Genomic DNA, 12,119 nt, shown 5'->3' on the forward strand with positions numbered 1-12,119 from the left:
TCTTGTACTAGGTCTAGAAGATGCATCTAGAGTTCTTCTCATGGGAATAACTATCCTCCAGACTATCCGACATCTCTTTGGCCATCTTGCAGTACATGATTTCATTACCAATGCGGGGAACAACACTGTTCATGATCCAGGCACATATCATATCGTTGTCCTTGATCTATGTCACATACTTCTCTGCCTTTTCCTTAGGCTTTGGTTCAGTGAGAATATGCTCCTTCTCGTGACCCTCGACTGACATCAAAAATATGCGTGGCCATAGTGCATTATTGATCTCGTCTAACTTCACAAAAATGTACTTCCTGCATTTGTACCCACCCCTTCCCGTCCCCCGATGTCACCTTTAAACTTTCTGATGCTGCGGCCATGTCTTCATGAACCCAAAGCCACAAAACTCATTAAATGGAGACAAGAGGAGTCAAACCATCAAGAACTTGCACACAACGGCACAATCAAATCAACCAAAGGACTTGTAAGGCAGCATATGTGCCACTGGGAGCTGCTGGAAATGATTGGAGTCAGTGGGAAGAATGTGGGGGGTCGCTATCAGTGGTGGGTGTGCTACTAAGCCCCCTGAGGAAGGAGAGAGTGGGGCTAGGGCTTCGAAGAAATGGGTACAGGGACCTAGTCTAGGATCGTCTCTCTGATATGATGTAGAAGGTAGGAACCAATTTTCTTATTGATGAATGCGGAATGGGTCTCTTTGTATAGACAAAGACCCAAGCCAAAACTAGGAACAAATCAACCATACATAGCAAAAAGCAGGAAAGGAAAAAGAAAGAGAAGGAAAGTCAAAATAAGGATATACAGTTGTGTCTTATTAGTTTCCTATTGGTTTCGAGCAATATTAAATATTTTCAAAAATTCAAAATTCAAAAAGGATTCATAGCATTAATAAGATACATAACCCAAACCAACCATATTGTAAAAGAATCCAATCTATCACATAATCTAAATATGGTCAATCATTATAATTTTCCAGTTTTCCTTATAATTATATGCAATTTAACGAAAAATGAATTACGAGCATCATCTTTTAGGTTTATTTGATTTTTAGCAAAAAGGTTTTGTTGGATGTTTGGCATTACACCACCCTTAGCGTCATCTTAAAATTTTCCAAAAGCTTGTTCAACTACTTATCATTTAAGAGGGCGAGCTTTGAGTTCCTAGTTAGCAATGTTGCTCAATACCTTAAGGCTGGCAAATATGTTGAACATATCCACGACAATACTTCAATTTATTTCACTACCATCCTAGAGTATCTTGCTAGTGAGGTATTCGATCCATTTCTCGCTAAGGTTAAGATTTGCCATTTTTCAGTATACATGGGCTTTTATGTTGTTTTATATATTTTTTATAAAAAATGATTTGAATGTTTGCCTGACAAGGCACCACTTTTAGTGACCATGATAGATTTCAAAAGCTTATTCAACTCCTTATCATTTCTTATTGCAAGTTGGAGGTATCTGTGCAAATCTATTTATACTTGGAAAACCATATCAAAGGATTCCAAAAATAAAAAGATTTTACCGAGGCACATCCAGTTTGCAATAAGAATTGATAAGGGTTTGAACAAGCTTTTGGAATCTATCACAATCGCTAAGGGTGGTGTATGTATTGTCAAACATCCATCCAAATCATCCTTCTAAAACTCAAATAAAACAACACAAAAACCCATCTATTCCGAATAATGGCAAATCTTAACCTAAGAAGAAATGGAACAAATACCTCACTAGCAAGGTACTTTGGACGCTAGTAAAATAAATAGAAGTACTAATGTAAATATGCTCAACATACTTATAAGCCTTAAGGTATCGAACAACTTGCTAACTAGGAACTCGAAGCTAGTCCTCTTAGAATAGAAAATAGACTTCTTATCCTTGAGATTGTTGCGACCACTACTCTTAGTTTTTTCCCAAGAAGTCATGGAGATGCTCGGATGTAGAATCAGAAACTTTAGAAAATTGTTGTTATTGATAGAGAGAAGTCAAGAGAAGTTGAAACCCTAGAAAGAGAAAAAAGGTTTAGTGTTGAGTTCAACAATGAGAAAAGAGGGAGTTTATATAGAAGGATTGCAATTAATTCGAAGGTCACTCTCATTGGTTGGCAAGAAAGTAAATGAATTTTCTGGTTTGGGGTAATCCATGCTCCTTTGATGAGTGTGAAAAATTGTGGACCATACAAAATTTTTGTTTACATGTATAACTTTTGAAAGTTGACAAATTATTTAATTTCCTATATTTGAGCAAATTTTATCTAGGAAATCCTTCAAAGATATAGAAATTACACGCCATAACCATCTCTAATTTCATACTTCTTTTGTTTCAAATTATTTACCACTTTAGGTAAATTTTTTATTTTAATTATTTTTTACTTTTTCATCACTATCGCTAGAGATGATGAGACCACCACCATCTTCATCAATATTGCCATGAGTTGTGATGCATGATAGAAGCTTTGGAGAGAAACTTCAAGAACAAGTGAACAACATCCAAATGGAGATAATGGCAATCAAAAAGTCAAGTTTAGAGACAAAGGTAATGATTCACCTAATATTATTCAAGAGGAAGAATTTATAGAGGTAGTAGATAATGTTAGAGAAGTTGCTACCTTTCCTTCCTATAGAGACCATTTGTTAGGAATTAAAGATAAGACATCGTAGGATGAATTTCCATTGATGGTGGTGATATTTTATATTAGAGAATGAATGTGGTCCGAAAGTTTTGATTTCCAAAAAACTTCATGTAGTGATTGAGAAGCCATGGACGAATGTGGTGATTGTCAAACTCATGGGTCATAGATACAAAATACTTTACAGTAGAATGTAAGAGATGTGGATGCCCTGGGTGTATATAAAGTTTAGATATTGATAATAACTACTTTTTTCAACTATTATGTGAGAAAAATGTGATGGAAGCGTTATTGAGTTTCCTGATATGCTAGTCCGATATTATCATGAAGCCATTCTCTAGGATTGGAAATATGGTTGGTAAAACCTTGAAGGTAGATTATAACAGTGGTATAACCTAAATGGGTTAACTTATAAGAGTTGTAGGGTGTGTTTGTGATAAGTGCTTGAGTAGACATATTTTTATATATGTTTTACATGCATTGAGCATCATTTTTACTGTGGTTTATGTCTCATATTGTGTATTTGGTGTTCTTTTATGCATATAGGTTGTGAATGCCTTGAAGAGTAAAAAGGAAGCAAAGATAGGCTATAAAGACACAATGTTGGGAGTTCTTGTTCAATTCAAGGATCAAGACACGAGAGCAGTTCATAAACGTGGAGATGTGTGCCAACTTCCAAGAAGATTCAAGTCAATTCACTATTTGGAAGGGCACAAAGGCAGCCACATCTTCATATTCCTTTTCTTTGTGAAGATTGCAAGGCCTCTCAAAGATACGTCGATGAAGAAAAGTTTTATAGCCTACCACATGGACGTGTGCCCAGACATGTGGCCTTAAGGGAAGAGTGTTCGGATCGTGTTTTGTGAAAAGTACTGTAGTAATTTTACTGTAGCAGTACTGTAACAAATTACTGTTCACGCGGCCGCGTGGAAAATCCACACGGGCGCGTGAGGGCACGTGACAGACGTGATCTAAGGCCTATAAATAGCCGTTTTGCCCTATTCTTTCTCATCTTTTGTGCGGCTCTTGAGGGGTGAGACGGCTAGGGTTTGGAGAGGAGGTCTTTGCGGCTTTGGAGGCGCTTCGTCACCAACTTTGATCGATTCCTCCTCCGTCATAGCATCAAGGAAGCCACCGGTGAACCTAGCTTTGGAGTGGGTCTTTCAAGACGTCGAAGCTCTCTATCAAGGCCATCAGTTTATATATAAGGGAGTTTATTTCTATGGTTTTAATATACTTTCATTCATTGATGGTGTGTTTTGTATGTTGCTCCATGGAGAGTTAAAACCCTAGAGGGTATTTGGGCTTGTGAACCCTAGGATTCTCATCTTTTATGGATTTGCTTAGTGTTTCTATTTAATCCGAGTTTGATTAAGTTTTAATCTTGTATTCTCATTGCTTGCTTGTTTAATTAATCTTTGTGGTTGATTGGATTTGCATGATTTGTTACTTTGATGTGAGAGAGGTCTCCATTAGAGTTAGAACTTCAAGGTTAAAGAGGGTTGAGAGGGTGAGTCATGAGATAGTGGAGTGTCCCCTCTCCCTTCCGATTGAGTGTATTCTATCTCCGTTCCTTAAGCTCTATGCAACCATATTTGGTGTGAGGCGTGAGATTGAGAGATTTCTCCGCCGGGACCTTGTAGGGGGTTAGGATCCTTCGCCGGAATTAGGGTTGGATCAATCTTTAGGAATCGGATACAACTCTTGAATCCCTAGAGTGCTTTTGCAGTACATATGTGGTGTGAGGTGTTGAGATTGAGCGATTTCTCCACCGGGACCTTGTAGGGGACTAGTATCGGTGATCGGGAGGCCGGATCCGATTATATTTGGATTTCCACGACTTAACTTACTCATCATAGAAACACTTTGCTTATTCGGTACCTAATTCCTGAATCCTAGGGGGAGCATTGCCCGAATACCCCACTTTTACTGATTGAGATCTCCATCCATTTTACCCTTGCATATTTGTCTCCGGTATTCATTTCTTTGCACATTAGATCACCACACCTTTCCATTTATCATTAGGTTAGAAAGCAGAGAAGAAGTTAGTACTAGTAGCCATGTTCCCTGTGGATTCGACTACCCACTCACCGGGGTAATTATTACTTCGACACCCGTGCACTTGCGGTTTACACGCATATTCGGACGCGTGTCAGTTTGCTTAGAGGTATTTGAAACTATAATTAACTTCAAATACCCTATTCTTGAAATACCTTGTTTGGTTTGTTGACTTTAAAAAAAATTGTTCAACTTCAAATATCCCCATGGATGTATTTTGACTTACGGCAAAAGTGGGCATAAGTCCAAATCCTTGTAATTGGAAAGCTTCACATGATTGCTTGATAGTTTTGGGGCCCGATGGTTACCCCACACCATCTCCATCTTCAACTCAGGTATTTCTCATCACTTCATCTACTTCATCATCTCCAAACTTTTTTTCTTTATTTATTGAAGCAATCACAGATCATGCCGTTTCTCCTTCTCTCCGTAAGTCCTATCATTTTATTTTTTTTCATGCAACTTCTTTTTTTACTGAATTTAAAAGATGTTTTTTTAAAATCTTGTAGACCTAAATTTGTAGATCTAAAGCTGCATGACAGTTATCTTCATTGTTTCTCTTTCATCCTCTCTATATGATATGTTATTTTATTTATTTTTTTTGTGATTTTTTTAATTTAAGATATTTGTATAAACTATTGTAGATCTAATGGTTATATTCATCAATTTCACTCGATAGTTCTCATCTATTGAGGTTAAAGATATCTTATCTTGATTGATATTTAAAATTTTTATGTGAAAATTTTGATAATTATATGGTGGTTTTTTTTTAGTAGTGTTTGTTTTCTCTCTTTGGTATAATGATATGATAGCTTAATTAGTGTTAATATGGCGATCTCTTTTTTAAATACGGATATCAATGTTAAATCAATCCTTTTTAATGTTCATTTACTTTGAGTTTGAAGTTATTATGCACATAAGAATTACATCATTTGTCATTATGTGTACTAAATAAGTAACAGAAATTATATGTTTGGTTTGAAGCTTCCATGAAGTTCATTTATTATAATTTTGGAACATATTTCTGTTGAAAATTATGCTATATTTTTGTTAATTTTAATTTTTAGTCAAATGATATATTCCCCATTTGTAATGGAGTTCAATTATTGTCGATGTTGTGTGGGTTTTTAATGCAAATAGGAGCCTTAAGAAATTGACACAACATGTAGAAGGGAGCTGCTAGTGATCATCTATTATGTAGACTATTTCAGCCTCAAGTTTAGGTCTAATCAGTTTTTTTGTTGCCTAGCATATTTTACAATGTTTTTTATAAACAAATGACATGGGCATTATCAACTAGAATGACATGATAAAACAATAAACTCTTTCAAAGGATCTCCACCACCACATAGTGTAGCCTTTATCAAACCTCTCTATTATAAACAAGGCATTCATCTACTCTAGATTGTAAAGTTTTTTTCATGAACTAGTTTTCTTGTTGTAATTATTAGTTGTTTAGTGTTGTTAAAATTGAGCTACTAGTATGTTATAATGCTTTGATATATTCTACCTTTATATAAAATCTATCACTTTTCTAAGGATGCTCTCTGACTTAAGTCATACATTCTCATGTGATCATTCTGATTTTTTATTCTCTTTTGATGTACGCCTATTGATTGGGTTGCTCTTGTGCATGTATAGCCATATAATGTTTTTTATTTAATTTTCTTCTATTTTAAGAAGAATGAACAAGTGATTTTGTTTATTGCATATACATGCCTCAACCTTCAACTTAACTATTTGTTATTGTGCTAAAGGTAGTATAGTATTATAAATATTGCGTTTGATAAATATTTGTACTAAGATATATGTACATATGTTAATGTATTAATTCCAAGATATATCTATGTATGACATGCATAAAAAATAATCAACATATTGCATTAGATTTTAATCTTTGTGTTTTTAAAATTGTAGATGCCCATGAATGACAAAAGAGAATTTGTATGCCATGCGGACTATATTTTTAGCTGTAGCTTATGCAGTCACTTTGCTTTTACGTAGCAAAAGACCCAGAGTTTGTAGAGAACCTTTGTGAAGTCGATTAGAAATTAGAGAGCAATATTTGTCCAGGCTGGTGGATGGCAATGAGACGAAAAGGTCTTATGAGAGATACATTACATATTACCATAAAAAAAATAACTATTGATGTTCCTCCACACTATAGGACATAACCAATGCAATCTCATACTTGGGCATAACTTTCTTATGCCTGGTGAGACTATTAATAGGTATTTCAATCATGTGCTTTATGCAATTGGGCAATTGCATGATGAGTACGTGCATCCACCTAGTACACAAACGCTTACATACATCGCATTGAGGGCTACATTATACCTTTATTTCAGGGTAGTGACACATTTTTCTACTTGTCTTGAATTTACTACACTAGAAACAATTCTTAGTTAAACTATATTAAAGATAGGATTGTCTTGAAACTCTAGATGGGACCCATATCAATGCTTCTATTCCTACATATGAAGTTGCAACATTTCGGGGATGAAAACCATACCCTACACAAAATGTGCTTGCTACTGTATACTTTAGTTTACATTTTACCTATGTCATCACTGGATGGGAATGTTTAGCACATGATGCCCTAGTCTTAGGTGATGCACTTGAGAGGTCAAATGGCTTATTAGTCCCTAAAGGTATCTATTTTGGCGTAGTTTGCTATAGATTGACATACGGCATTAGTCTAATCATTATAATTTTATAACTTTCATATTTGCTTTTTCTTAGGAACGTATTACTTGGTCCATGCCAAGTATGCTACAAGACCAGGTTTTATAGCCCCTTACAGGGGGTGTTAGGTACCACCTCAAAGAGTTTCGCTCATGAACACCTGCAAACTATAAGGAACTTTTTAATCTTCACCATTCCTTAGCTCATACAACAATTGAACATGCATTTGGTTCTCTTAAAGGCCGCTTCAAAATTCTCGTGTCTAGATCATTTTTTCCTATTCAAAACTCAGGCTGAACTAGTCTTGGCCACGTGCGTTCTACATAATTATATATTGAGTGGGGGTGAAGACGTGTTTAAACCACCCGAGGGAGAATGTACTCCGCATCAGCCATCCTCACAAAGTAACACAAGAGAGCAAAGAGAAGAGGCCCAATAATGAATGGGTTGCACACCGAGAAATGATTCCACTCGATATGTGGGCAAATAAGTCGATAATTACCTTTTTTTAACTTTATAATAAAATATTTTTTTTTGGACCATGAATTGTACTATTATTTCTAAGTTGACAAGTTATTTTGATATGTACTCAAATAAATTCTATGTTTCCTATGAATATTGATGTATAAGACAAGGGCTAGATTTTGAATTTATCTAGAATATGTCCATTTATTCAACATATTAGACACTTTACATGCTCAAGTTGAACATCTATATTTGTGGTTAAATCATTCCAACAAATTTAAATATAATTAAAATAAATTATCACGCCAACAATAAGCCAAACAACAAGCCAAACATACTAGCATGTAATAATTATCCATACTCACTTTGGAAGTGTGGTTAAATCTAGGTATAATACCCTAGTTGGTCCCTCTACTTTTCTCTCTCTTCTCTTTTGGTCCCTCTACTCAGAAATGCTCCCGACTAGTCCCTCTACTTTTGAAAATGTGCCCACTTAGTTAAAAATGCTCCCAACCACTCATCCATACTCACTTAGTTGGTATAATTATGCTATATTTTGTCCATTTGTGAAATTTCATTCTATTACATGTAATTCTATCTTTTAAGAGAGTTTCAATTCTATCTTGGCCAAATATAGAATGGACAGCATGAGAGCATCTCTGGATAGCCAAACATCAATAGTAAGAAGCTCTAACAAGAGACCAGGTGGCAATAAAAGATGGACACCCACTGAAAGCCGCTACTTTATAAGATTCAAGGCTTCCCAAGTAGAGCAAGGCTTCAAAGTGGATAAAGGCTCCAAACCTCAAGCATTTGATGCTGCAATTAAGGCAATGAAAGATGAGTTCGACATCATTGTTACTAAATCGAATGTGTCCAACCACCTAAGGACAAGAATTAAAAATCTAAAAGAATTAAGTGGAATGGGTTGGGATGATAGACTGAAAATGATAATCGTAGGAGAGTTTGAGTATAAAAACTTTATTAATGTATTAATTTACTTGGAAGCAATTTTTATTTATGGTTTCTTTTAATTTTGCTTAAGGTAGTTTTTACTTAAGACCTATAGTGATTTCTTCTTGTGTACTATATTCATCCACAAGATGAACAATTCCCTAACAAGCTTATCGAAGATCATGACTTGTTGGAGCTTGTTTCCATCTACGCAGGATAGATAGATTTGTCTCTTCCCCGTTGTTCTAGTTTTATTTTGCACTCTTGTACTTTGAATATTTCTTCACCCGGAAGACAATTCATGTGAGTTTCTCCACACTTGTTTTGGTTTTATTTTTTGTGGTCATGAAATTGTTGACCATGCTTTCTTCATGCAGGAAGCCAATAGATACCTTTTGCGCAGTTGCTAGGTATAGGGGGGAGGGTCGAGTCCTCCAGTTCACAGTGTCGACTCCTTGGGAGTCAATTCTAGATGAGATATGTCAAAGATGGGGGCTTGACATTAGCACTGTGAAAGTGAAGTTTGTCACACCCGATGCAAACCGAACTATTTGTCCCATTGATTCTGAAATTGACTTCAAGCGTATGTGCCAAATATATCAAATACTAAATAGCGCTGCTGTTGACCTTATTGTTGATGCAGATGCAAATGCTGTAGACATGCCATCGTGTTCCTCACTCCCGTCGTAAATATCCTTTCTTTGCTTGATGTGTACTCATTTTATTTCATTCTTCTGGAGATATCATTTACCATTATCCATTTCAACTTATATTTGTCCGTTACTACTTAAAAGTTTTTATTTTCGCTTAATATTAACCGATATCGCTTAAAGGCTGCTTAAATGGAAGCGCGCGCTTTACATGCGAGAGTCATGGGGTTTGGTCCCCCTCATATCCAACCATTATTTTAATTTTTAATTCAACAAAACCCTTCTTTTTTGTGAACATTATATATATATATATATATATATATATATATTCCCGCTTACTTTCCCTGTTTACGCTTAATAATTTATGTTTTCGCTTAATATTATCCGATATCGCTTAAACTATTTTCTTCATCCGCTTAAGATTATACTATTTTGCTTAAACTTATCCGAGTTTGCTTAAACATTTACGATCTCGCTTAAAATTCTTTGATTTCGCGTAAAAGTTTTTGTTTAAAGCTGTTTGATTGCGCATAAAAGTGCCATGCTTTCACTTACACTTATCTGATTTGTACACTACAGCGAATCATTTTCGGCGAGTATGTCACTCAATAGGGGCACATTTCCACCCCATCAACAACCTTCGGGGGTTCTTGCCATCCAGCCTTCGTCAGAAGATCATGAGATTGTTTCAATGGAAGTCGGTGATCAGTTTCCTGATAGTGAACATTTTAAGGATGCACTTAGAAATTTTGCTATCAAACGCAATTTTAACTTTACATTCATCAAGAATGACAAACAGAGAGTGACTGTCAAGTGCGCTGCTAAATGTTGTGAATGGCGTGTCCATGCGTCCATGGAAGGTAACCACGAGATGTTTAGGATCAAGACGATGTATCCCACACACACATGTGGTGGCGGTATTGGCAAATCCTCACATCCCAAGGCATCAAAAAAATGGGTGAGTGCACGTGTTATACAAAAGCTGAAGGACAGTCCCCTATATAGGGCTATTGACATTCAGCGTGATATGTTGCGAGACCACGGTGTCTATTTATCCTATAAACAAGCTTGGCTAGGGAAAGAGGTCACGAAGGAGGTTCTCCATGGGAGTGAGGTGGCGAGCTATGATTTATTGATGTGGTACGCGAAGAAGGTATTAGTAACAAACCCTGGTAGCGTTGCTATAGTAGAGAATGATGGTTCCCGTTTCAAACGTGCATTTTTTGCCTTCAAAGCATGTGTCATTGGTTTCAAGACCGGATGTAGGCCATTGCTGTACCTGGATGGAACTCACTTGCTCGGTAAGTACCGGGGGAGGGGGGGCACTTTGTTAGGTGCAACGGGAAAAGATGGGAACGATGGTTTCTTTCATGTAGCATTTGCAATTGTAGATAATGAAACGGATGCGAACTGGACGTGGTTCTTGTCAAAGATTGGAGATACTATATACGATGATGACGAATATGTGAAAATTATTACATTTATATCTGATAGGTCCAAGGGCCTTATCAATCTTTGTCGCTGAAGGTATTCCCTTCCTCACCACATGCATATTGTTTTGCGCCACTTGGAAGCAAACTTCATGAAAAGCAAATGTCGGACTTGGCAAGTCATTGAAAGAGCGGTGCTGGTCTATATTTTTTTGAGAATTGCATTTTCATGTCTTTGAAAAAGAATTCGATGATCTCTGTTGCCGATCCATTAAACACATCGGCGGATGCACATCAATGGTTGATCGCGAAATCCGATCCGGCACATCGGGCGAACTACATGTTCAAAGGTGATAGATGGGGGAGATGTACTCAAACGTGGCGGAGTCGTTTAATGCATGGATAAAAGAGGCACACCATCTCCCTGTCACAAACATGGTAGACTCAATAAGGTACACACCATTTCGCGTAACTTCATTTGTTACCGCTTAAATTTATTTCTTACCGATTGAGTTTCAATTATTTCGCTTGATATTAATTGTTTCCGCTTAATATCAATCGTTTCCAATTACATTATATTTTTTCTGCTTACGTTTAAATTGTTTCGCGTACGTGTACTTGTTACCGCTTAATATTAGGATTTATCGCTTAAATTACATCGTTTACGATTAAATTATAATTTTTCTGCTTAAGTTTCAAATATTTCACTTAATTTTAATTGTTACCGCTTAAGTATCAATTTTTACAATTAAAATGTAGTGTTTCCGATTAAGTTTTAATATTTCCGCTTATTATTTCATGACTTGTCTTTCGTACGAAGGTTTAAGCTAATGGGCATGTTGTGTCATCGACGTGAACAATCTCAAAGATGGGAGAGACGTCTATGTCCTGTCATTCATCGAAAGATTGAGGAACTTGTTGAAGAGTCTCGCAACCTACTGGTCGGCTGTTCTGACGGTGACCATTTTGAAGTGGTTGACCAAAGAACTATTGCATCAGTTTGAACGCTCGGACATGCTCATGTCGTAGGTGGCAGGTGTATGGCATTCCATGCAAACATGCATGTGCGGTAATACTGCAGACAAACACAAATATTCATCGATATATCGATGACTACTTTACAATGGACTCTTACCGACAAGCATATGCAGAAGCCATATTTCCAGTACCAGATAATGACAAACCAAATGATATCAACCGCGAACTACTTGTGCGTCCTGCAATCACCAAGAAGCCAGTT

The 12,119-nt window shown here is 36.5% G+C and overlaps 1 protein-coding gene across 1 annotated transcript; it reads left to right on the forward strand.

Moving 5' to 3' along the window:
• Positions 1-10,047: 10,047 nt before the first annotated feature.
• LOC120265024 lies at positions 10,048-10,974 on the forward strand. Its single transcript, XM_039272956.1, has one exon. The coding sequence runs from the start codon at positions 10,048-10,050 to the stop codon at positions 10,972-10,974; it is 927 nt and encodes a 308-aa protein (XP_039128890.1).
• Positions 10,975-12,119: the final 1,145 nt, after the last annotated feature.

This window comes from Dioscorea cayenensis, chromosome 7, assembly GCF_009730915.1.
Source record: "Dioscorea cayenensis subsp. rotundata cultivar TDr96_F1 chromosome 7, TDr96_F1_v2_PseudoChromosome.rev07_lg8_w22 25.fasta, whole genome shotgun sequence".
Lineage (NCBI taxonomy): Eukaryota > Viridiplantae > Streptophyta > Magnoliopsida > Dioscoreales > Dioscoreaceae > Dioscorea > Dioscorea cayenensis.